This window comes from Acomys minous, assembly GCF_964271855.1.
Source record: "Acomys minous genome assembly, chromosome: 6".
NCBI classification, from domain to species: domain Eukaryota; kingdom Metazoa; phylum Chordata; class Mammalia; order Rodentia; family Muridae; genus Acomys; species Acomys minous.
Window position 1 is genome coordinate 118,821,039 of NC_140487.1, and position 27,090 is coordinate 118,848,128.

The 27,090-nt window shown below is 52.3% G+C and overlaps 1 protein-coding gene across 4 annotated transcripts in view; it reads right to left on the reverse strand.

The window, feature by feature from the left end:
• Positions 1-27,090, reverse strand: part of KAZN (kazrin, periplakin interacting protein) — a 977,721-nt gene that overhangs the window by 49,433 nt on the left and 901,198 nt on the right. For all 4 annotated transcript variants that reach the window (XM_084784912.1, XM_084784914.1, XM_084784913.1 and 1 more), the window contains 2 exons: positions 6,627-6,763; positions 1,611-1,781 (listed from right to left, as the gene is read on the reverse strand). In XM_084784912.1, coding sequence (XP_084641038.1) covers positions 1,611-1,781; positions 6,627-6,763 — 308 coding nt within the window. The remainder of the gene's footprint in view (positions 1-1,610; positions 1,782-6,626; positions 6,764-27,090) is intronic.

The following is a 27,090-nucleotide window of genomic DNA, read 5'->3' on the forward strand; positions in this document are numbered from 1 at the left end:
TCTGGGGCTGTCCACAGCACAGCCTGAAGTCTGTTAAGTGCTGAAGAGATTAAAGGGATGAAGGGGATGTGCAGCCAGAGGGACATAGAAAGGAGACAGGCATCATGGGTCCAGGTAAAGCACCCTTCCTCTGCCTCTAGGAAGACGCTGGGAGGAGGGAGGAGCTGAGAGGTTTTGGCCAGAGCCAAGCCGACTCTGCATCAGTATACTATGAGCAGAAGCCAGGGGAGGCTATTTCCTAGTACAGGGAACATTAGGGTACCCCTAATATGCTGAAGCCGGGGCTCAAAGCACCAAGACGTGCTTCACCACTGGGTCCCCCCTCCCCCACCCCCAGGGCTGCAGGAAGTTATCAGCAAGAGATGCCATGGAGGCAGTCCTCCTGCATGGATGACCCTTACCACTAGGGGGCAGCATTGCACAAGCAGCTGCCCTGCTCAGGGGCCACCTCATATCTGAAGTAGTTTTGCAAACTATCAGGTCAGCACTGCACACAGATGCCCCGCTAAGCTGTTTTCCTTGTTTCGTTTACATCCTCTCCAGAGTCCTACAGGGCGTATGCAAGGATGGAGGCCCAAGAGGGCAAATATGCCTGTAACTGCATTGTTATCTGGAGCTGGCACCCTGCTGGACAACAAATCCCACAACTAAAGAGTCACACAAGGGAGGGGGAGCAAGATAGCTCACTGGGTGCTTGCTGTCAAGCCCGATGACCCAAGTTCAATACCAGGACAGGCATGGTGGAAAGAGAGAAACAACTCCCACAATCTGTCAGATCAACACACACACACACACACACACACACACACACACACACACACACACACACAGGAGTCACCATAAAACTTTTATAGGCCACTGTCACACGGGGTCCAGGGGGCTTTCAAAGGCCTTTCTAGCTTTGTGTGCTGTATCATGGGGAAGACCTCCATCCTAGTAACTGAAATGACACAGGGAATGGCTCAGGTCGCAGTGGTGAGCAGGGCTGAGGTTCGGGGCTCTCCTACCTCTGTCAGGCCCCCAGACATGTTCTGATCCCCTACGTGTGCCACATGCCTTCTTGAAACATGATGCTTCAATGGATTTCAGTGATTTTTAAGTTATTAGAAAATAACCACAAAATCCATCTTTATTTTATTTTTTTTTTACTTGATGACCTAAGAAAGACAAGTTTGCTATAAATACATTTAGGCCGAAAGGCTTTAAATAAGTAGCCAAATACATATATAGGAATATGTTATCCACATACACATAAACGTACATACGTATACATAGGAAGATATTGTCATTTGTAGTCCTAGACTCTGAGATGTTAATATTTCCGTGTGTTTCTCCCTAGATATTTTCCCCTAAACATTATTATTATTTTGAAACAAAATATGTTCCCCTCTCTCCCTACTTTAGTGTGTTCAAGTGAGGCCTCCCAGGATCCTTATACTCCTGGGCCTAAGGAGGTTCCCAACTCCTGAGTGTCAAGGAACCCACTGCCCTCCCTTAGTCTTGTGACCGTATTCTCCCTCAGGGGCTTTGGGTGGCCCAGGTCGTGTCTCGGTTGCCGACATTAAAGCTCTAGTAACAGCCTGGGTCACTTTAGCGAACAGTGCGCTTACCATGGCTAGCTCGGCCTCCAGCTCCTTCATGCGGTTGTCCTTGAAGTCCAGCTGCGAGCGCAGGGCTGCGGCGTGGTCCGTGGCCTCCTTGGCTTGCCGTCGAAGCTCCCACTTCTCCCGCTCCAGAAGGTCTTTCTCCTTGGCCAGTGCTTTGACAGCATCCTCGCTTTCCTGGGGTGGAGGTGAGAGAGGGGGGTGGGTTGCAGGGTGGCACAGGGGTGGAGGGTTCATCTGGGTGGTCAGAGAAGTGGGAACGCCCCAGCCCATGGCTGAAAGCCCTGGTGTGAGGTGGGAAGGCTATGCCCACGCCCCCACGTCCCCCGCTCTCCCCAGCACTTCCCGATGAGTGGCCCGGGTAACTGTGACGCTGCGGGAAAAATGGGGTGGAGTGAAATGGGACCCCTTCAAAGATAGAACAACTTAACGTGAGGAACACAAAGTGGAATCTGGTAAAAGTTGGGGTGAGCCGGGTGCCGTGGTGCACACTTGTAATCCTAGCACTCGGGAGGCAGAGACAGGAGGATTGCTGTGGGTTCCAAGCCAGCCTGGTCTAAAAGTCCAGGACAGCCAAGGCTACACAGAGAAACCCTGTCTCAAAAAAAAAAAAAAAAAAAAAAAAAAAAAAAAAAGCTGGGGTGAAAGAGAGTTTCTCCTTTTATTTATTATTATTATTATTATTGTTGTTGTTGTTGTTGTTGTTGTTGTTGTTGTTGTTGTTATTACTACTACTACTACTATTATTATTTTGTTTTGGAGTATTTGAGCCAGAGTCTCTATGTAGCCCAGGCTTGTCTCCAACTCTCTCTCTTTTTGTTTTTGGGTTTTTGTTTTTGACACAGGGTTTTTCTGTGTAGCCTTGGCTGTCCTGAACTGTACACGAGGCTGGCCTTGAACTCAGAGATCCGCTTATCTCTGTCTCCCTGAGTGCTGGGGTTACAGGCGTGTGCCAGTGAGCCCGGCTTTTTTGCCTCCAACTCTCTAGGTAGCCGAGGACAATCTTAAACTCCTGATTCTCCTGCCTACATTTGCCAAGGGCTGGCCCAGCTTCTGTGGTGCTGGGGACAGAACCCAGGGCCTCACACACACTTGCTAGGCAATCACTCTGCCAACTCCATGTTCCCAGCTCCCAAGGCCACGGCTCTTGCTTGATGAACTGTGTCAGAGCAAAACAGGTACAAGAGGGCACCTGAAGCCGTGCCTGTCTGGGCTGCCCAAGGTCCCTGTGGCCACCTAACAAGGCCACAGATGATGAGTGACTCAGTAGCCTGGTTTTTCATATCCCACGAGGAAGGAAGTTCCTGACATCTGTTCAGGCCCCTTTCAGTTTCCAGAACAAACCGTGGCTGCCAGGTGTAGGGCAGGGCTGACACTGACCTCTGCATAGGGGCTGTACTAAAACTGCGGTCTTCTCAAGAGGGTGGTCCTTCGGGGGGGGGGGGGAATCCACCAAAATACCACCTCTAAAGTCTACACCCCACTACCAGGGCAGAGTGAGAGCAGGAAAGTAACCACCATCCTACCCCACATGATAACACCATCCTTGAAATCAGCCAAAAAGGCTTTGCTGCCAGCTTTCCTCCATGTATGTGGCTTGCACAGTGTACAGCAGTGGTTAAAACTCCAGAGAGAACCCTGGGGCTCTGCAAATATCTATGGGTCAGCATGGCCTCAGTTTCCCCATCTGCACTGTATGCATTCTGAAATATCCCTGCGGCTCAGCCCTGAAGCATCTCAGTCTCTAGGACCCCTGCTCACACCTCCTCTTCCAAGAAGCCTTCTCTGACCACCTGGCTTAGGATGACCACCCAGCGCTCTCTCCAGCCAGTCCTTACGCCTGACACTTACCCCACCAACAGATACCCGAGGCAGACACAGCCAGATAATGCTGTGTTTGCAGAGCTTACACTGAATGAACAAACAAACAAAACTGATCCTGGGCAGAGCTGGCCACCCCTGGGAGGGGGGCTGGTGGTCTTGGGTTAAGAGGAAGACCTGCTAGGACCCTTGGGATTTTTTTTATCTCTGAGTTTTTGCTTGTTTTGCTGGTTGTGAGCAGACCAAGGCCCTAGGCTAGGTGAAAAGGATCTACAGATACTTTGGAGAATTGAACCCAATGTCGCCACAACATTGTTCCTAGGCAGAGGCTAGCAGGCTCAACAGTGACAACAGTCATGGAGTGTCCTGGGCAGTGCAGCTGGCTTTGCATGCACTGACAGCCTTTGAACCTCACGCCCACCCATGAGAATGGAAACTTCCAACTACTCCTGTTTCACAGAGGGGTAAACTGAGGCCCAGAGGAGACATGCCATCAGGCCACTGCTGATCACAGAGGCAGGAAACAAATCCATGGGATTCTCTCCCTGTGCATCTGGACCTTGATAAGGCCCAGGGGCTACAGCTGGCTGAAGCTCACAAGGGCAAGACAAGGCTAGACGGTTAAGGGACAAGGCTAGATCATTAAGGCCTTGCAGGCTGGGCCAGGGGCGAGATGCTGCAGGGAACAAAGTTGGGTGGCAAGGTGGTGCCAGCAGAGGATCATTGACTCGGCACCAGGATTATCCTGAGTCTGGCTCTAATTGTCTGCCTGGCCTGCTCTGAGGACATCTCTTGCTGGGTTTGTGGACAGTCCCCAGCTGCACTCGGGGGAACAGGGTGTGTGTCTTTGGCATAGTTTTCTGGGATGTGGTAACTGTGAGAAATTTCCAAACAGGCCAAGCCCTATCTTTGCCAGCAGCTTTGAGCCGCCGGTGTCCCCACGCTCCAGCTGAGGCCCGTAGAGGCTCCTGAAGGAGCCCGTGAGCCGTGGTAGGTTGAGAACCTGCAGCCCAGTGACCGGGGAGCCCGGGAGTTCTATTAATACTGTTCATTTGGTTCGTGCGTAAAATGCAAATTATGTATTGGTAACTAGATGCAAGATCTTGAGAGGCCGGATAAAACCAAGGCTGAGGCTTCAGTTTCGGCATAGTATCTCTAAGTATGTCCTGGAGCTCCTGCCTAGAATCCTCCAGTGAGGGGCTGAGGTGCCAGTTCCGTGGTAGAGCACCTGCCTATGCCTCATAAGGGAGGTTCTGAGTTCACGCCGAACGCCACAAAAATAAATAAACGATCGTGATCGGTTACCAGACCCTTGAGCGGCTTGGTCTGCAAAGCTGGCCTGGGCCGCCACAAGGTCATGCTCCCCCACCGGCTTCCGTAACCTGAATGCACACAGGCAGCAGGGGACACAGAGCAGGCAGGTGGCACCTGTACCTGCTGCTTAGAGCCATTTGGCCACAGGAAGGAGGAAGAGATCTGCATGCCAGGGAAGTGACAGCAAGAGTCACCAGTGAAGGCGACAGTAGGCACGTGCTCACCATGTCAATTCCAATCCAGCCTCTAACTGCCTCTCAGAGGTGCCCTCCCTGACTGGGCCCACTGTGCTGTCTGCCATTACTGCTACTACAGAGCCACTCAGCCCTCCCGTCCCCGAAGCTGTAGGCTGAACTGTGAGGTTTGAATCAGGAGTGCCTGTCACAGGCTCACATTTTGCACGCTTGTGCCCCGGCTGGTGGCACTCTCTGTGAAGTGGGGGCCTGGCTGGCAGAAGTATAAAGTGTCCTAGAGCTGAGCCTCTGAGGGTTATATTGCCGCCTCTGCTCCAGCCACTGCTCTCGGCTTCCGTGGGATTTTTTCTCCAGCCTCTGCCAAACATCCCCACTGCCATTAACTTCTCTCACAGTTCCCCAGGGCCTCACAACAGTCGGACACCGGAAGTCCAGATAAATCCTTCTTCCCTCATGTTGTTCTTGTCAGGCGTTGTAGACACAGCGACACACAGGAGACACATACAGGAATGAACGTTTCTACTTTCAGGTACGGAGCTCACGGTAGCCCCGCCCACTTGGCGGATCCGCCCACTTGGCATGTGGAGGACAGGTCTACTCATGGAAGCCATTTCTCCCCTCCCGTCATGTCATGTGAGTTCCAGGAACTGAACTCAGGTCATCAGGTTTGGCAACAAGTGCTTTTATCGGCTGAGCCATCTTGCTGGCACAGTTTTTCTGACCTTCACAACAGTGGGCGAAAATATCTTACCAACATCGGAGCCTGAGCCAAGGCCTCTGACTGGGACAGGACTTACACCCTGGGGCCGTCTACACTGCACACACACACTCTCTCTCTCTCTCTATATATATATAAATCTTAATTGGCCCAAATCCCTCAGTCATGTAATTACAAACTTCTCCTCATCCCACAGAGCCCAGGGTGGTGAATGGCAACTGTCAGTCCACAGGAAATAGGTCTCCAGGTGGGCCTGTGAGGAAGTTTCTAAGATGAAGTTAACTGAGGTGGGAAGATGCACCCTGACTTGTCGGCAGCACCATCCTACGGGGTAGAGCTCCACACTGAATAAAAAGGAGACCCTGAATGAAGCACCCACGTCTCTTTGCTTCCTGACAGCAGGTGCGATGTGACCAGCTGCCTCTCCCGCCACGAGCCTCTTCCAAACCCGGAGAAGCGTAACTGGTACAGAGCCCAGCTCCTGGGACCCCTCCTCTGTGCTGCCTTCTGACAGCCCTCTCAGCAGGCAGCATGCCCACGGTCTCTGGCTGCTCCTGGCTAATTCCTCACACTTCCATGGTGTTACTGATGAGACACATGGCTCGTCATGTTGGGTGCTCAGTGTCTTGGACCTCACAACAGCTCTGCAGCTTCCCCGGAAGGGGAAACCGAGGCTCTAGAGTGAGTGGGAGGTTCAAGGGTAAGCCCAGAGGAGCAGGGAACTGAAGCAGCTGGCTCCCGGAGACCACGATGTCCACCTAGGGACACACGGCCCAACCGGGAGCTGGGCTGGATTTCCTCGAGTGTCCAAATTAGATGCATGCACCAGAGCCTCCAAGGGCACTCTGGGATTCGAGGCAAAGACCATGCTCGGCTAAGAGAGGATCGTGGATGTTTGAGAGGGGAGGGCAGGGAGCAAGAACAGAAGAGGGAAGCGGGTGAGAGGGGAGGGCAGGGGTCCAGAGAGGCGCTGACCTTGCGGTGCTGCTCATAGTTGCGGATGAAGTCTCGTAACTGCTCCTCTCGGCTCTCCAGCGTGGCGTACAGCTGCTGCATCTGGCTCACCAGGTCGGTCTTCTCACCTTTTAAGCGCTTCCGGTCGGCTTTCATGGCTGTGGACAGGACAGAGCATTCATTACCTCCTGGTGCCCTAGACGTTCCTCTGGGTACCTTTGGTCCAGGTGAGAAGTGGGGGTCACGGTGATCCAGTGTCTCCTGGAGTCCCACACCACTGCAGTGTCCTGGGACTGAGACACAGGCCTGCTGGCCCCTTTCTCATCTCTCTGGTTTGGCTGTCTACCATGAAAGCATCACTGGGCTGCATGGCGAACATCACGAGTTCATGCATGGGGAGCTCATGACCCTGGGGTTGATGTGAGATCTGGGGGTCACCCTCACCTGAACCCACAGAACAGCTCAGCCCTACCCAAGACTCTTTCATCAGCCCCACTTGACTATTAACATGTAAGGGTTAAGTGACATGCAAGGTAAGACACCAAAAAAATCTGTGCTTCACAGGGAGATGTGGAGGACGGGAAAAGCGAGCCCACAGAAGTGAGCAAATACTTGCAAATCCCATATCCAATAAGAGACATCTAGAATATAGTTCCAGGCCAGCATGGTGGCTCAGCTGGTAAATATGTTCAGAATCAAGTCTGGCAAGCTGAGTTCAACAGCCAAGAATCCACACAGTGGAAGGAGAGCCTGCTCCTATAGCTGTCCTCAGACCTCCACGTGTGTCCTCTGATACACACACAGACACAGACACACACACACACACACACACACACACTTCAATAAAAACAATTTAAAAATAAATTCCCGCAACTCAACAATAAAAAGACAACTGTTGGGGCTGGAGAGATGGCTCAGTGGTTAAAAGCACTTGCTGCTCTTGGAGAGGACCGTGGTTCATTTCCCAGTACCCATCAGGCAGCTCACGACTCTGCCTGTAATTCCAGTTGCAGGAAGTCTGACGCCCTCTTCTGGCCTCTGTTGGCACTGCACTCACACACACATTCAAATAATAATAATAATAATAATAATAATAATAATAATAATAATAATAATAAAAAAGACAACTATTGCAGTTGATTTTGACTGTCAATACGATAGGAGTGAGACATGCCTGGGAGATTAGTGAGTACACACTTGGGTGGGTGTGTGTAAGGGCATTTTCAGAGGCCATTAGGTTCTGAGGGACACTGACTTCATCAGTGGCTCAGTTCACAGTCTGAATGGAGTACCCGGAGTGGAAGAGCCGCCTGCTGCTGCCTCTCTCTGCTTCTGGCCTATCAAGAAGTGAACGAAGTGGGTCTCTGCCACTCCTGTGCTGCCATGGTGTCTTACACCCCAAAGCAACGGAGTTTACCAACCGTGTACGGAAACCACAAACATTGAGAATGGAAGTAAATTTTTCCTCCTTTAGGATGGTTTCTCTCAGGTTCTTTGTCACAAAGCCTAACACAACCAACTTATACATTCAAAAAAGAAAACAAGAGAAACATATCCCACTTTTTTTTTCCCCAAGACAGGTTTCTCTGTGTAGCCTTGGTTGTCCTGGACTCACTTTGTAGACCAGGCTGGCCTCGAACTTACAGTGATCCGCCTGCCTCTGCCTCCCGAGTGCTGGGATTAAAGGTGTGTGCCACCACGCACGGCTCACATCCCACTTTTAAAAAGAGGTAAAGAATCTTTTACACAGCTTTCCAAGAAATGATGGGGGAACACAGAGTAAAATGCAAATTAAAGCCACAAGGAGGGACCACGTTACCCTCTGGATGGGCTAAAATTAAACAGACAATAATGAGTGTTGCCTGGACCTGGGAGAAACTGGATCCCTCACACCGCCTCACACATGCTGGGCCACATGAAATGCAGAGAGATGCCTTGGAAAACAGCCTAGGTTTTTTTTTTTTTTCCTCAGAAGACCAAACATAAACTCACCATATGGCTGTCACTTTCACTACCAGGAATATACCAAAGATAAAGAAAAACACTAGGCCAGGGACAGAGCTCAGCTGGCAAAATGCTCACCTAGCAGGCACCCAGCCCTCCGTCCCCTGAATTTAATGAACCAGACATGGTGGTTCATGCCTCCAACCCCAGCACTCAGAAGGCAGAGGCAGGAGGAACGGGAGTTCAAGGTCACCCTCAACTACATAGTGAGTTTGAGGCCAAGGTCACCTTCAACTACATAGTGAGTTTGAGGCTAGCCTGACCTAAAAACTTTGCCTCAAAATGAGAGAGAAGAAAGGAAGGAGAGAGAGAGAGAGAGAGAGAGAGAGAGAGAGAGAGAGAGAGAGAGAGAGGGAGGGAGAAAAGAAGAAGAAGAAGAAGAAGAAGAAGAAGAAGAAGAAGAAGAAGAAGAAAGAAAGAAAGAAGAAGAGAAGAGACAAAAAAAAAAACAGATGTAAAATCCCATACACAGGGGGCTGGAGAGAGGACTCAGCAATTAAGAACAGGCTACTGCTCTTGTGGAGGACCAGAGTTTGGTGCTCACCACCCACATCAGACACCTCACAACTGCCTGCAACTCCAGCTCCAGGGAATCTGGCGCCCTCTTCTGACTACTATGAAAACGTGCACTCATGTGAGCATACCACCACATATACACGATTACAAACAAATATTTAAGAAACCTCATATTTAGCACTTAGAGCGGCGTTAGCCATAATAAGCAAAACCCAACTGTTTAGCCAGGGATGGTGACTGACAGTGGAAGTAGGATTTAACAATGAAATGCTAAGCAAAAGCAGCTGCTCGCAGCCGGTCACATACGCTCACTGATAGCCACAAATGATTCCACGTACACAACATGCTCCATAGAGCAGAAGAGCTGATGGAAAAGACAGGCTCGTAGGGTGACTCCAAAGGGCAGGGGGCTTTCCTTTTCTGAGGTGAGGCGATTCTAGTGCTGGGCTGTCCTGAGTTCCAACTCGGACTGTGCTACCGCAGCCCCACGGAGTTCAAGTGGGTGAACCGGAGCCTAAGTAGGTTCAATCTCAAAACCGTTCAAAGAAACCAAACCAAGAGGGATGCCATATGCACTGAGGAAATGGCAAATCAACTGCCCCCCACCCCCAATCCAGATGCCGCGCCCACAGCACCCAGGTGGACGGAGCAGCCTCAGAGCAGGCTGCAACTCAAGGGCTTCCCCACAGCCCCTCCTTTGCATAGAAGGGATCCTGATGGCCACCGTGGAAGGATCAGAACAAAGTAAGTCCTGGCTTCTGGAAGCTTCCAACCTAAGGAGGCCCGTAGTGGTTAAGTCTTTTGTCTAAAAGGAAGTAGCCATGTGTAACCAAGGCAGGCGCAACCCACTTTATGTCATCCTGCCTCCCTGGTGAGGCTCCCCAGACCTGAGGGGTCTCCTGGGCAGTGGTCTACAGAGGACCGTGGTATGTCACGGGCAGTGTCTTCACACTGCACACACAATCCTGCAGGCTTAGCTTGTGTGCATGAAGGAATTAGGGACGGGTCAGGCCCAGGAACCAAGGATGCCAGCTCCTGGCCGGGCAGCCAATGTAAGCTAACGCCCTCCAGCCCTCTAGCCCTCTTGCCCTTTGTCCTCTCTTTTGGGAAGAACAGGTGGGAGGTGGGACATCTGGGGCCATGCCACTACACACAGAGAGCCACAGGGAACCCCACACAGTGGGGACTCCAGGGCTGGTCGGCACTCAAAATTCCAGCTTTGAGCCTCCCAATGAATCCTGCTGACTCCGTCCTCTCCGAAGCCAGCTTGGCTACACAGCAAGCTGAGGTCACCAGGGCTAGGCTTCCAGACCTACTGAGATGAAAGCTTACAAGGGTGGGGCTGAGGACACAGCCAGGCCAGCTCTGTGCCCTGCCTCCAACATGGTGCAGCCTGTTAATGGGGAACCTGGCTTTTAAGAAACTCAATACCCAGGAAGGCAAGAGGGCTCAGTGGGCACTTGCCACCAAGAATGACGACTTGAGTTTGAACCCTGGGACACACGTGGCAAAGAGAAGTAATTCCTATTGTCCTCTGATTTTCTGTACATGTGCTACAAATAAATAAATGACAAGCAAATAAAAGAAACGCCAAAATCCGACAAAGTCACTCATCCTGCAAGCACCCCACAGGCAAGCTTGGGCCAGCACCACTGGGCATCTGCACTTGCCATTCGCTGGGTTTTCAGATGCATTTTTATGTAGGTGGGTGGACGGGGCCCCTTATCCTACTCCAGAGAAGCTATTCTGACCACGCACGCAGCCAGGGAGTGGCAGAGCTGGGGTGCACCAAGGTTGGGGGTCTGGCTTATTTCAGACTGGCTGCTGTAATGGAGTAAGAGGCACTATGAAGCAAGAAGAGGTGTCCTTGAGGACTTGGTTGGTGCCCCCCCAACCCTTGCCACTTCTGTCCTTTGGTTAAAAACTGAACCCCTAGATTCTGATTAGCCACATCATAAGCCTTAGCCTGTGAGAACCAGTCTTGGCTCTCAGCTGCTCAGAGACCTACCAGGGTCGGGAATGCCTTAAGATGGGAAGGCATGCCCCAGTGTTTGAGGGGCTCCCTGTGATGTGCAGCTCAAGGCATTCTCAACTCCCAGGATATGGGCACCTCCTCCGGTCCCGTCCCACAAATGCTCCTGGCAGCATTCCTGCCCTGTCCAACTCTGGGCTGCACCCCCCCACCCTCCCCCCACCCCCCCCAGCCCATCCCCGGCCAGGCTTTGGACCTGGAATCTAAGAAAGCTGAACCTTCGGGAATGAAGGTCATGGTTAGGCCAACCTAACCTACTTGTTTTAACTCCTCTTCTGGGGCTATGAGGACAAAAGCAACTTAGGAAAGAAAGGCTTCTCTTTAGCTATGGTTCCAGAGGGACAGAATCCAGTGTGGTGGGTTGGCATAGCAACAGGCAGGCAACAAATGACCGCTGGAGCAGGGAGCTGGTTGATCACATTTCATCCATACAATAGGAAAGAGAGAGAGCAGGAAAGAGAGGGACAGGGAGAAGGGAAGGGGGAGGGAGAAAGGGAGGGGGAAGGGGGGCAGAGGAGAAGGAAGAGAGGGTAGGAATAAGAAGTGAAAGTGATCCAGGCCATGATCTCTCTCTTTTTTTATTTATTTATTTATTTATTTATGTATTACGTATACAGTGTTCTGCTTGCATGTACACACTTGCACACCAGAAGAGAGCACCAGATCTCTTTATAGATGGTTGTGAGCCACCATGTGGTTGCTGGGAATTGAACTCAGGACTTTTGGAAGAGCAGCCAGTGCTCTTAACCTCTGAGCCATCTCTCTAGCCCCAGGCCATGATCTCTTAAGGCCCACCCCAATGCTGTACTTCCTTCAGCAAGGTGCTACCTCCTAAAGAGTCTGCAACCTTCCTAAATAGTACCTCCGAGTGGGGACTGAGAGTTCAAACTCCGCGAGCCTATGGGGGCCAGTTCTCATTTAAACCACCAGATACCACTGAAACTGTAAAACACAGAGACCAGTATCCAGTCAACACAAGGCTTTCTAATGCACACATGGATAGAGCTAAGACTGTGGTACCCTGGGTCTGTCATCTACCATGTAAGCCCCACTCAAGGAAACGGGCAGAGAGGCCCTGAGATTCCCCTGGGATGCTACACCAGATCAAGGTAAAGAAGTGAGTAAGGTAGCAGACAGCAGTCACACTGTCACCATAGCAGACAGCAAAGTGACCAGACCAGAGGTAGGCACTGGGGCACTCACCCCAACAAACATTCTTCACCACAGGTGCCCAAGAAGTCTTTAAACCCTATACACACAATCATGAGAAAAGTGACAGGGCCCTTCCCCCCTCGCCCACTTGTTCCCGAGCTACGACAGCTGCTTTCGCTCTCTCTCCAGGTGAGTTGCATGTGTGTGAGGCTTGCCTCTCCCTGGAGGGTGTGAGTCTGTCCTGATGTGGCAGCTGGCCAGTGCTCTGTTTGCATTCCAAGATACTGGCTTCACCCAGGGAAGGTCTCATTCCAGCAACCAGGCCACTGGAACCACTGCCATGGGGACAGTGATGTCGTGCCCTTTGGACCTTGCAGGGTCATGGTATGTGCAGGATCTGGCTCCAGGGAATGTGGAGATTCTGGGGTGTGTGTAGAGGGATTTTAAGGTCCTGGAGACCTGTGGTGAGTCAGTTACCTTTCTGAGCTTTGCTCTACTAGATGCTACAATGGTTCCGGAGCTGGAGAAGGAAAAAATGCTGTTGCAAAGGACCAGAATTAGTTTCCTGCACCCATCTAAGACAGGACCCAACCTTCTTCTCGCTGCCACGGATACCTGCACCCACATGTGCATACACATATACATAACACACAAGTAAAAATAAAATCATCTAGAAAAAATCCCCAAACATCGAATGATTCCTGTACCGTGACACTAGGGAAGTGCCAGGCACCATGCTAAGGACATATGGGTTCTTGTCATCAATTGCCTTGTGACATCGTCATACATTTACAGACTGAGGACTTGGCCACACATTGTCAAAGGCCACCCAGCCCCAGCACCTATTTTCTTATCCCCTTGGCTCTGAGCCTGAGATCACCCACCCAAACCAGGTGCCACAGCACACTGGGGACAACACAGTGTCTCTATCTGTTCTTCTGGCCCTTGGGCTCCGGATGGAACCTCAGCCGAACCTGTTTCAGAAGGAGGAAATAGAGGCCCCAGTGTTAACTTAATGGGGGCAGGAGTAGGTGGGGAGACACACAGAGGCGGGGGGGGGGGGGGGGGGGGGAGAGAAAGAGGTGGGGAGGGAGAGGAGTGCTAGCCATTAAGAGCTAGAATGGGGCGGGGCTTGGGGTGGGGGTGGGGAGAGAAAGAGACTGAGCAAGAGAAACAGATCCTGGACTCAACCAAGGACACCTTGACCCTGGTCCCCTTCTCACTCACCATTATGAAAACACACATCATTGTGGAGAGTGCAACCCACTACATCCTCCACAAACCAGAGGAGGATTCATAATTGCCAAGTGTTGCCCGGATGCTGTCATTCCAAGATGCAGCCCCCTCACCATTTGGCCTCTTAAGGGGCTCTCTGAGGTTTCCCTTAAACGCAAACCAACCTTCCACTTTGTGCCCCATTACTGTCCTGCGGCTGCCGGAGATGTGTGTGTGTGTGTGTGTGTGTGTGTGTGTGTGTGTGTGTGTGTGTGTGTGTGTGTGTATGTGTGTGTGTGTGTGTTTTGGACCCTGCCATTAAGGTCAAAGTCTGGAGTCTGGCATTACCAGATAGCTCCTGAGCTCGGTGCTAGATGACGGGCTCTCTTTCTCGACTGGGTTCCCTCCTCTCTACCTGATCTGAGGGAAAACCCCAGATCCTCTAAGGAGTGTCACACAGCCCTTGGGGAGACTACAGATCCAACCCTTTCCCAATAAGAAACCCATTCAGTGTGCACCTGGGGCTTCCTGGAAACATCCTCCATGCTAATGAGATGTCTTGGTGCCTTAGATTTCAGCCAATGGCCTTTATCCATACCTCTAACTGTATCTGGTGTTATCACCCCCGCCCACCAACATAGGATAATTAAGTACTGCACTCGTTCCCCTTCCTAAGATAGGACTGTGGCCCTCTTTCTCAAGCTACCCCCACCCACTGCAGTGCACTCTGTCCACCTGAACCAAACCAGGCTCCCACCACTACCTCTTGGTTTCAGAGCTCTGAGCCTCCATTACTGGCTGTTCTCAGAGCAGACACCAACCCACCGCCAAAGTGAGGCCAGGCTATCGCTGTCACCTGGCTGGGGTTTTGGAGCCCTGAGTTCCCTGCTGCCACCTAGCCTGATGCTTGAAGCCCAGTTATAGGAGCAGTAACACTCACTTCTTCCACACCTCCGGCTGAAATGGAGATCTGGCATGGATCTGGGCTCCATGTTCCACCCTTCTTGGACTGGAGACCAGCATGCCCAGGAGAGGCAGAATCTTTGACCCCATGTTTCACCCTTTTCTGAGAGGAAACCGAGGTAGCCCTGACCTTCCGGTGGAGGAGTGTGCATTTCCAGTTTGGTTCCCGGGAGAGTACCCGACAAGGCCGGATGCAGGATGCAGAACCACATGTGTGTGTGCAGCTCTATGGGATCCCTGCCCATATGGGATGCCTCTCACCTGTAGAGCCAGCCAGTCCATAGTCACACTATGTGACACACACCTGTGCCAGTCCAGCCTGTCACAGCATTCCTCACAATCTGGCTTCCTGCTAGGCTGAGCTCAGCTGCCTCTGGGCCCCTTCAGGGCACTCTCTAGCCAGGAGCCTTTACAGACTTTCCAGTCTGGTGGGCCCTGAGGGGAGTGGGAGGCTGCAGCAGGTAACTGGCCACAGCCAGTAGCGAGTAGGCTTTCTTTTCCACCCAAGCTCCTTGGTTCCACACAGACTCTGGAAAGTGAGAGTGCTCAGCAGGGGCAGAGGGCCTGGAAGGAGGCTCCAGCATAGGAGGCAGGATCCTTCCGGTTCAGCTTCCTGTTACTGTTAGGAGATCTGAGGCCCAGAGAAAGTTGGATGACATACAGTGAGCCATCCTGGGTCTCATGATGCTTAAGCCAACGTGGCTGGGTTAGAAGGACTGTTTAAAAGCCTTCCTACATGTCATTAGGTCTCTCTATTCTCATCTGTTGTGCTGAGTTTCTTCTGGGTGGTATCTAGGATGCACACCTGGAACACCTAATGAGAAGAGAACCCCAGAGTCAGGGACCCACCCACCCCCGGATTCCAGGCTTCCCTTGTCTTGTGAGGTGGGAGGCCTAAGATGCCACAGGGGTCTGAGTTCGGGACCACCCTGCTTGTCAGATTCTGGGTAATGGGACAGCAGGAAATCAGCTGAACACACATGAGGAAACTTGCGGCTCCTCAGCTCCAGCCGCCCCAACAGCCTGGCCCCTACTGGTGGAAACTGAGACCATCACCATTTCCCAACATTCTCTTGGGCACCTCAGTCCCTCACCTTGGCAGGTGCCCTGTCCAGGGTTTTCCCAGCATCATACAATGCGCAGTTCTCTCTCTTGTCTCCCAGATAGGCAGAGAAGGCCTTTCTCCGCTAGCAAATTCTGTTTTTCTTCTTCCATTTGATGCTCCCAAGGGCCACTCCCAGTGCCACCTTCTCCTTTAGTCCCATCTGTCACTAAGAGGTCCTCTGATTTCTCCTCTCTTGATCCTTCCTAAATCACTAAGAATGCTGAGCCTATCTCCATCAGGGCCGGGTACCATGTTCTTCCTTAGGGTAGCCCCACTCTGGGGCTGTCCTGGCTCTGGCTTCTTAGGTGGGAGCTCTGGAGGCTCCACCTTCACCAGAGCCTGAGAGCATCCAACGACACATGTGACCAACTGACCAGTCCCTCCTACTGTCCAGTTCTTAAAGGGCCCCACCCCAACACTCCACTCCCAGCGACTCAGGACAGGCAGCGACGGGAAGAGGATGACTTGATCAAGGTGTCCAAGGCTCTGTGCTATAATTTCTACATATCTCAAACTGTTCTCTTTGGTCCTCTGCCCAGGCACCCAAAGCCACCATATCCTGGGTGGGACAGAACACCACCCGCAGGGCCCTGCTAGGACCCATCATCAGGAGAGAGTCGGGGGCCCCAGAATCCTGTTCCTAGATTTCAGAAAGAAGTGACCTTACCCTAATTGCACTGGACACCATAACACCATACACCCCAACTTTCCACGGCAATTCCCAACTCCCACTTCTTACAAGGTCTTAAATGTCCCTTATCAGCACAGGGTAAATTGAAGATTTACTTGAACTTGAGGGGTCTGGCTCTGCAGACCCCAGCTGTGTGGCTCTGACTAAATCCCTTATGCTCCCTGTGTTGAGTGAGGAGAACTTTATTCAACAAAGAGAGGCTTTAGAGGGGAGCAGAGCTCTCGGCCGCAGGTGCTTCAGCCTGGCTGTGCTTAACCATCCAGGGTAAGGCTGAAGGCTGTCAGTGAGGACTAGGTGGCCCTGAGAAGGAGAGGTTTGCTTAGAGGCCACCAGACCTCATGATGAGAGCAGTCTCAGAGCCTAGGGTGAGAGTAGAGCCCCCCACCCCCATCCCTCAACTCAAGAGGGAACCTTAGCTAGGAAGGCCAGGCCAGCCAGGTCAGCCAAGAAAGAGATTAGGGACATGCAATCAGAGACCTTGCAGGCTGCTCACCCGCCTCACACCAGGAAACCCTGGCGGGTGGTGTTTCCTCCCCTCCCCCCAGAGGTCATCAGCAGGAGGGAAGTGGGGGTGGGGCATGAAGAGTTTGTTTTCCAGGCTTTGGAGGGGAGTCCAGGAAAGTCCTCCTAAAAATAGCTTGTAGGGTGGGGCAGGGATTGGGGGAGCACCAAGATTACCTAGACTTGAAAAGGGGATGTCTGGAAATAACATTGGCCATCAGCAGCTCCCACCCCCCCCCACCCCCCCAACCCCTCCCAGCATCCATTTATGTGTGAGGCCTTTAGCAAACATGACAATGGCTTGGACTCAGTCCTGAGGGAGATGACCAGTGCAGCAGGTTGCGAAACAACACGCTGTGCGGCCTCAGGAACTCAGTCTAACACCGTCTCTGGGCTTTGTCCCTCAGAAGAGGCCCTGGACCTGGACCCCTCATGACTACTGTTTCCCATGGGAAACTCAGCAAGGCTCTGTAAAGTTCGCAGGTGACAGCCAATCTCCAGGTAAGTACAGAACAGGAGGGCATTAAAGAGCACAACCCTGGAGAGATGACCTGGGTTCAACCCCAGCTCTGCCATGTGCGCTAGTGGGACCCAGAGTGCGTTATTATGTTACCGCCCTTTAGTATCTGTCGCAGGGGTGGATGGACGCTTGCACGCGGGGGCACACACACACACACACCAACCCCATCCCCATGTAGTGAATGGTCTGTCTGCTCAGCCCCCATCCCTGTGTGCACCTGTGCTCCAAAAATGGGGAAGCTGGAGAGATGGATGGCTTAGTGGGGAAAATGATTCCTGTGCAAGCATAAAGACCTGAGTTTGATCCCCAGAACCTGCATGTAAAGAGCCAGGGGTGGTAGGGTGTGCCTATAATCCCAAGCACCGGTGGGAGGATCCACGGGGCGCGCAGTGGCCAGCCAGATCCCTGAGTTCCAGGCCAATGAGAGACATTTCTCAAAAGCCCTGGGTCTAGACAGTGTCCCAGCAAGACCTGACCGCTGCCAGACAGGCACACAGGCCTGCATATACAGCTTCCAGGGGCTCTGCTACCACTGACTGAGGGCAGCTGCAACAAGAGGCCTTCTATTTGCATTGAGTTAGCGCCCCAGCCGGGTGTGGTGGCGCACGCCTTTAATCCCAGCACTGGGGAGGCAGAGGCAGGCGGATGACACTGTGAGTTCGAGGCCAGCCTGGTCTACAAAGTGAGTCCAGGACAGCCAAGGCTACACAGAGAAACCCTGTCTCGAAAAAAAAAAAAAAGAGTTAGAGCCCCCATTCCTGACCAGTTTTTGGTGTCACAAAACACATTCTGTAAACTGGGCATGACGGCGCACGCCTTTAATCCTAGCACTTGGGAGATGGAGGCAGGCGGATCGCTGTGAGTTCGAGGCCAGCCTGGTCTACAAAGCGAGTCCAGGACAGCCAAGGTTACACAGAGAAGCTCTGTCTTGAAAAACCAAACCAAAACAAATAACCCACCCACATTCTGATCATCACTATCAACTCCAGGAGCTGCTTTTCTAGGAGGCTTCTTAATTTGACTGAGGAAGAGAAGGACTTTTAAAAATATTTTACCATGTGCTTATTTTATGAGTTTGCGGATGCCATAGTGTGTGGTAAGAGGACAGCGTGTAGGACTTGTCCTCTCCTTCCACTACATGGGTCCTGAGGACTGATGGTAAGCACCTTTAAGTGCTGAACCACCTCACCAGCCCAGGGACTCCCCACCTGTCCCCACCCCCACCCCACCCCAGCAGTCCCCTGCTTCTCTGCTGTTACCCTAGGAACCAGACATTACCAACCAAGGTAGGGGTGGGGGGCTAGAACTACCTGCACCATCTTTTAAACTGGGGGGGGGGGAGGGGTGCGGGGGAGGAGTTTCATGGCAACCTACTGGAAGTCTACTGTACTTAAGATCTCTATAAAATATTTAGACTGCCATGGCCAGATACAACAGTGATTATACATTTAAATGTTAATGAGTATAATTAGATTGAAAGATTAGCCAAGCCTGTCACTAAATATACGTTCAGGACTGATAAAACCCCTTGCTGTAAAATTACAGGTGAACACACACCAACAGGTTGGTTGTGTTGGTCTTTGATTTACCCCATAGACAAAGAGCTCAAAGGTGGCCCAGGGAAGAACAGGCTGGGGCAGGGCAGGGAGGTCACTGAAGGGAACCCTGAAGACCCCAAAGATCAAAGGAAATGGGTAAGATTAAATGAGCCACTGGCTGTGAAAACTCGCCTTTGTCTATGGATGGAGAGCTGAGCCTGTGAGCAGCCAGCCTCAGCTCTCATAAGCACTAGAGACAGGCTTCCAGGAGATGGTGTATAGGGTGACCCTGGGGTAGCCCCTAGAGCTTCTAAGGCTCCAAATCCAATCATGCAGAAATGAAATTTTATCATAAGCCATCTTGGGGACCTGCAGGACCCAGCACTGTTGACAGAAAGCCTTGTATGTGACAAAACAAAGTGGGCAACTAGGAGGCGGCTCCTCTTTGATGGAAATCGTACCACAAGGGAGACAGACAGACAGGCAGGCAGACAGACAACACATACATACACACACACACACACACAAAGGACACCCTTTTAACTATGATCTAAGCACGTGTACATGGAGAGGTAAACAAACAAGAGATCCCTAAGAGAAGGGTGGTAAAGCTTGACAGGCCGGGGTGGGGGTGGGGGTGGGCGTGGCAGCAGCACATTCCAGCCAAAGACGAACACGTGCAGAGGTCCTGAGGCAGCAGAGAGGAGGCGCTTGTCTGGAAGGCAAAGGCGGTGCCAGCAAAAGGCAGCTCTGTCCTACGGGTGTCAGGCTTTTGTTGCCTTGGCAGGAGCCCATCAATGGCAGACCATTCTGCTCCTTTGGCCTCCCTTTCCCCTAAGCTTGGGGCATGTGCCAAGATTTCCCAGGAGACTAGCTTTAGGGAAGGGACAAACGCCAGTGCTGCACAGGACCTGGTGACAGCCCTCCCTGCCGGTGGCACAGCACTAGCATTGTTACAGGCCTGAGTTGTTCTTTTTTTCTTGTTGTTTGTTTGTTGTTATTTTTTCGAGACAGGGTCTCTCTGTGTTAGCCTTGGCTGTCCTGGACTTGCTTTGTAGACCAGCCTGGGCTCGAACTCACAGCAATCCACCTGCCTCTGCCTCCCAAGTGCTGGGATTAAAAGTGTGCGCCACCACGCCCGGGCCTGAGCTGTTCTTAAACCAGAGTTGGTGGGTCTCCTTGGCAGCAGCTTCTCCTGAAAGGGGCACTAGTTGTGGGAGGTGCTTGGCAGGTGGCCCCCCCGCACATCTTCCCTACTTTTCCTCCTATGTTTTCTCCATTGTGCAGGGAGGGGCAGATGAACAAACTGGCCAGAGAATCCTTTTGAATGGCAGGAAGAAAAAAAAAATTCTCTAAGAGGCCACAGGACTTTTGCACTCGCTGTGCCTGAAATGCATCCTTCACGTCACACTAGTCATTTGTGGTGCTCCTCCTGGCTCCCCCATCACCGTCACCCGGGCTGCTCTTCTCGCCTCCTTAAAACTGTACCACTTCCAGACACCCCCCACCCACCTCATTGCTTTTCTTCCCTTTGTCATTTTTTCTCCCTACAGCTCTTTCCCATCTGATGTCATGTCTATTATTTTGCACTTGGACTTACTGTCTGACCTTCCGGGTCCTAAGGGTAGGCCTGGTGGTTAGCTGGGTTAAAATGGTCCCAGGACTGGGGGATGCACACAGCAGAGAGGTAGGGGTCAGAAGGCTCTAAGCTGCCTTTGGAGAAGCAGAATCGGTGTCATTTCTAGGGCCACGTCGTCTGGGGCTACAGACACTTGAGGAGAGCCTGGGTGCTTAGGGGCCACAGTGGATTGCATTGTAAGCCAGAGCTGAGCCTTGAAGAGAACACTAAGAGGTCCTGGGGTAGTCGGCATGCCGGGAGTCTGCCTGGTTCCCTGGGCTGGATAGAGGAATGCATCACTCCTACGGTGAGTGTGCTCTGGTGTACACTCTTTCTGCTTCCTTGGTTCCCACACTGAGCTTTGCATAAGGGCCTGGGAGACGCTGGGGTTATTTAAATAGCTTATAGAGGGTCTGGGATGTAGCTCAGAAGGCAGAATACCTACCCATCTAACATGCATAAAGCCCTGGCTCCAATTCCCAGTACCACATACACTGGGTGTGGCAGGCACCAGGGAAACAGAGGCAGGAGGATCAGAGGGTCAAAGCCAGCCTCGGCTACAAGGTAAGTTTTGAGGCCAGCCTGGTTGACATGAGAGCCTGTCACAAAAGGAAGAAGGGAAGTGAAGGGACTGGAAAGGGCAGGGATGGGAGGAAGGCTGCCTGTCCAAGAAGCCAGAGGAGAGGATTGTGTGTCAGTGTGACGGGGAAGAGCCCGGTGCAGGGACTTAGATGGCCCGAAGGGTCTCAGGATGACGGAGAGGCTGCCCTCACAGTTTTCTGACCAGTAGAGGGCACGCTGGCCAGAGAGAAGCTGAATCAACGAGAGCCCGGTTCAGTGAGAGAGCCTGTCTCAAACACCAAGATGGAACACAACTGAAGAAGATACTCATCTTCAACCTTTGACCTCACAAATGCATGCGCACACACAAACATGGGCACACACAGCAGACACTGCTGTGCAGTACATCACCAGCACAGAACTTGGATCCTGTTTCCAGCAACGTAAAGTTAGATAGATGGATAGATGGATAGATAGATAGATAGATAGATAGATAGATTAGATAGATAGAAAGAAAGAATTAGTTTATATGTGACTAGGAAGCAATACAATGGCTGACCGTTTTTTACCACATGGGTTTCAGTACTCTGGTTCTGAAAGAGGTTTTGTGTTCTATAGCTTTGCGTGGAAAGACCTGCTCTCGTCGCTGCCATATGGCTGGGACTTGCTTCCAGAGACCATGAAGAGGGTGAGGTAGGCAGGGGTGGGACAGATTCAGGGTAGAGGCGGAGCCAATGGCAGGAGCCCAGATTCATGACATCATCGCACTGTGAATGAGTGAATTTTTCCCTGATCAAAAGCTCTACCACAGAGGCTAGCAGGGGTGCTGGCCCTGGTTCTAGAGTTATGCAAAGCTACCCTGTCCAGCTACCTTTTATTCTCTCCCTCTGGCCCTTTGGGTCCCCAGCACCAACTCCTGATGCATCTTCACTAAGTCATTGTGTTTTCAGACAGGATCTGGTTCGTCAGGTCAGGGTGGTATGTGGGCAGTGATCCCATCCAGATGGGGGGGGGCGGGGTTCCTTTCCTTCCTAAGGCTTCAGGGAGCTGAGGTGGCCACGTGTTCTTCATTAGAATCAGGACCTGGAGCTGTCTTTCTATTGCAAAGGTGTGGGGGGGGGGGCGACAGGGGGTGGAGGTCTGAAAGGAGAGAAGTGATTTAGGAAACGCGATGTGTCCGGGCATGTCTCGGGGAGTGGCACCGAGGCTCAGCCTGGGTCTAAAGACCATGCGTGGCTCCGGGTGGGGCTGAGTGAGTCTGGGAGAAGGAAGGGGGTGCTGGCTTTGCAGGCCTGGACCGAGAAAGTGCTGAGTCAGCATGCGGGATAAAAGCGGTCCCGTTCACGTTCACGGAAAAGGGAGTGAAGAATTTCCGGCTTGGTGCACTGGAGGGGAATTACAGAAGTTGAGCTAGTAACGGCCCAAACAAACAATGCTCAGTGACTACACAAGGAGGGTGAGGGAGGGGCTTTTGGGACCTGTGATGAGCTGGGGGTGGGGACGTGAGGGTGAGGGGTGTGTTCCCACCCCTGTGTTCCCAGCCACTGCCCTGAGACTACTTACTGCCTCTGGGAACCCTTCAGGACTTGGGCTAACAAGATAAAAACCAGTAGTTCAAGCCAGGTGGTGGTGGCGCACACCTTTAATCCCAGCACTTAGGAGGCAGAGGCAGGGGGATTGCCTTGAGTTCGAGGCCAGCCTGGTCTACAAAGTGAGTCTAGGACAGTCAAGGATACACAGAGAAACCCTGTCTCGAAAAAACCAAACCAACCAACCAAACAAACAAACAAACAAAACCCAAACCAGTAGCTCGAACTTAGAGCCAGATCCCATCACTAGAGGGCTTGGAAATCCTTGGAGTTTTGACCCTTCCTGATCTGTCTTTGAAGGCTCACATGAAATGACCTCAGTAACATGACATGACCTTAGTGACAGGCTCTGAAAATAGATGGATTCGCTCGCTCTCATGGCGCCCACTGAGTAGCTGTGCTGCAGTCTCACAGGTGGGCAAAGCGAGGCTCCGCAGGGCTGACTGACCTACCTTGGGTCACATGGTTGGCTGACAGTCACACTCTCCCACTTTCAGTCCTAAAGGAAGCCTTTTTGACCTTGAGAACCCACCCACGCCTGCAGTGACCTTGTCTGCCCTGTAAAACATCCAACCCTGCACTCGGTTGACATCAGCACCAGGGCCCAGATCAGAGAGGCCGAATGGCTGAGGCTGGTTGGTGTGCTAAGCTTATAATAAGGAAGAGGCTTGGGGCACAGGCTCCAGAGCAGCAATGGTTGCCACAGGCTCAAAGCAAGCCTCGTTTCCCGGACTCTCATTAAATCTTCTGGGCAAAACAGTTACTGTATTAAAAGAGGGAGTTGGCAGAAGGTGCTTTCTCTGCCCTGGAGCTTGGAGGAGCCATCTCAGCTGGCATGCCAGGGCCACGCAGGCTGGATGAGGGCATGGCCCTTTCACCTGCTGTAGTCACTGCCCCCAATCCCAAAGCTTTCTGTATTGGGAGAAGATCCCAGCATTGGCGATTGTAGGAAAAGGCTCCCTACGCAAACAAAGCTTAGAAGTGATTCTTTAGCAACTGCTGTGGGCTAGGGACCTGGCCCTGTTGGTAGAGTGCTTGCCTGGCAGGCACAGAGCCCTTGGCTCAAACACCAGCACGGGATAAACCGGATATGGTGGTGCATACCTGTAATCCCAGAACCTGGAAGGGGTTGGAAGCGGGGTTAGAATTGAGGTTCATCCTCGGTACACGGTACATAGTGAGTCAGAGACCAGCCTGGGCTACATGAAAATGTTTCCCACTTAAAAAAAAAAGTGTGGGTGGGGGATGGGAGACCTCAGAGCACAACAGGTGAACTACCATCATGAAAGCAGAGTCAGACGGGTGGGAAGGGGCCACCCACGCCAGCCAAGCCCCACTCGCATCCTGCTGGGCTACGACTGAACATTTCCCATGATCCACCTCCTCCTAGACAGCAGCAAGGTCAAACAGAACCCCAAGATCAAGTTACGCCGTCCACCTTCCTGACGTAACATTTTGATATTCCCATCTACAAACAGGGCACAGCAGCCCTGGGTGGAAGACATTGAGTTCTTAGCCCTAGGAAACCAACCACCTGCTGGACCAGGACTGCTGGGTCTGGGTTCAAACCCAGACTCCGTGGTTTCTAGGCAATGGTTTTCCCAACCATATATGGGGCTAATGGCTCCAGTCCAGGTGTGACCATGCCTGGGCTTGCTAATGGGCTGGCCACTGCTGCAAGCATTCCCCAGGTGTTAGCTCACTGACTCTCTCAAATGACAGAAGGTGCTGCCGCCTGCTCCTTGAGACCTAGAGTGCACAGCTGTGCTGCAAAGAGCCTCAAGGTCATGCCACGTGTGCAACAGCACAGCTCCCATCCATGCTCCATGCCCTGGGTCCTGAGGTCTGTAGGGAACCCATTTCCATGATTTTCCAAGGCTGTCACTAAGTCCCATATCTATTTGCTGAGTTCCCAGCAGGGGTTGGGCCCAGACAGTACCAGGTAAGTACAGATTATCGGTGTCTGTTTCTTCTGGAAGTTTCCAAGGTTGCCGTCCCTGGTATTGCTCACTCTTCCCTGCTGTAGTTTCTTCTTTAGCACTCAGCACCAGCCACGAGGGCTATTTTTAATGATTCTGTGGCTCTCTGTTTTGTCATTTGCTGTGTCCTTGGCTTCTGGAATGGTGTGGGGGACAGAGTAGGTGGCCAGTAAATATTTGGGGAATGTAGAACAATGAGGTGAATGATCTGCTCTCAACGCTCTGGTCAGCCCACCGAATGTAACTCTGACCCCTGGGCAGCCAGCCCTGTGGAAAGGACCCAGTATAACAAAGAGAGGGAAAGGACGCCATTCCTCTACAAGCGGGTCACACTGCACACAGCTCAACCACCCTTAGGTCCAGCCCAGCCCTGTGCTTTCCGGCTCCCACCATCCCCATATGGATCAGAGCTGAGTGAGCAGCTTCATTAGCAAAGTGTTTGTGCACATGGGTGGTAGTCCCTGGTCAGCACCCCTGCGCAGGGAGAGGGAGTCTCTCTCCTCTTTCCCCCTACCACCCTCAGCCTCACGGGATCCTTCTTTGTTTGAACAATATACTGAGAGTAAACATGTTTTAGAACACTCTAAGAGGTTTGGCCTTTTCTTGATGGCTGCTGGTTTTTTGTGTGCAGATAGAAAGGGGTCGGGGGTGGGGGCAGCTCTCACAGGCCAGACAGGCCTCTGCCTCTGAGCTGTTGCTCAGCTCTGGCTTTTGGCTTTTAGCCATAAGGGTTTCACTAGGAACCCAGAGCCTGGCCAGTGGGTGGGTGTGGTAGAGCCACATGTGTGAGCAACAGTTCAGGGCACAAGAGCGGGAAGCTCTAGTTCCCTTGAGCTCTCTCTCATCTTCCGATCCTCCAGCCTCCCCCCCCCCCACTCTCCCCCCCCCCCCACCTCAGTGCCCAGCCAAATGCTTAAACACTGTTGATGTCTCTTAGAGCCTCTGAGATGCCACTGAAGGGGACAGACGGGGGGGGGGGGGGCAGGGGGGGCAGGGGGATGGCACAGCTGTTCCCCAGCACCAATCATCTCCAGGTTAATGTGTAGCCCAGGAAAAAGGAAGTCGAGAACATGACATGGCTCTTTTGGAGCCCCAGGTGAGTGGGGCAGACGGCTGCTGGCACCTGGCCCATGGCTACACGACACATTTGTGGTCTGTCCCCCAACTCCTGGAAACCTGGTCCATCCCCGACAAACAACCTGCGAAAACCAAATCTGTGGGTTCAACTAGCAACATGCTTACTCCAAATTCTACCTGTGACAGCTTTCAAGGTGCATCCGTCGCTTGGATGACAATCTTCCTGTTTTGAGGTGAGGGTCAGCAGGCCTCTGTGGCCTGTGGATTCACCCTCCTCAACTTCTCTGAGGCCCTGAGGCCTCCAGAGGTGACCAGAGAAAAATCAGTTCTGTGTTCCCACCCAGCAGAATGCCGGCCACGGATGGTGGCACTGCAGAAGGCTGGGCTCTCAGGTGCCTGGGGCCATGCCCAGCACAGGGTACATTTTGTACCCAGAATGACTGGTTCTGGTCAGCACTGGCAACTGGTCTAGGTGGAAGCTCTATTATCGTGCCAACCTGTGTGTATACATGTCTATGTGCAGTTGCGCATGTGTGTGCAGGTGTGCAGGTACATGTGTGAGCGCAGTTCCTGAGGGTGCAGGTATTCCTGTGTATGTGGAAGTGTGTGTACGTAGAAGCCAAAGGACAGACAGTGGGTGTCACTGCTCAGGAGCCATCCACTTCCCTTTTCTGACACAGGGTCGTCTACAGGGCGGGGCCTTGGACTCCCCAAGCAGACAATGCAGGCTGTGACTGGCCAGGGACCCACCTGTCCCTATTTCCCCAATATGCATTATAAACACTTGCTCCCATGCTTGGCTTTTTTAAAACAGGGGTTCTAGGGTTTGACTTCAATCCCTGTGCTTGCAAAGCAAGTACCTTACTGCCTGAGCTATCCCTCCTGACCTCATCTCACAAGTGAGGAAACCGAGGCAGGAGGCAAGAGGCATAACTAACTAACTAGTTCAAAGACACACATAACCAACGCATGTTGGAGGTGGGGTTTGAATCCCAAAATCCAATGGAGCAATGGGCCACTCCAGCGAGACTCAGGCCTTCCAAATGCTGGGCTCGCAGTTGTGCCCCGCCAGCCACGCTCAGTTTTTGCAGAGCTAGGGACAGAACTGGGGGCTTTGTGCATGTCAGGGAGGCACCTGCCAAATGAGCTACATCTTTGGTACAATCTCTCAGCCCTTTGCCAGCCTGGTAAGGCTGAAAGACCCTCCTCCTGACTAGGTACATGGGGGAAACTGAGGCACAGTCAGCCTAAGGGAGCAGCACAGGCTCCCATAGATCATATAAGGCCAAGCCTGACACGAGTCAGACTGACCCAGTCAGCTCCAGGCTGGTCAACTCTGCATCTGTAAGTTTGCTCATGGCCCTCCTCCACGCTTGCCAGGATACAGGAGCTAAGAGAAACGTGTCCTTTTACACAGTGACGCC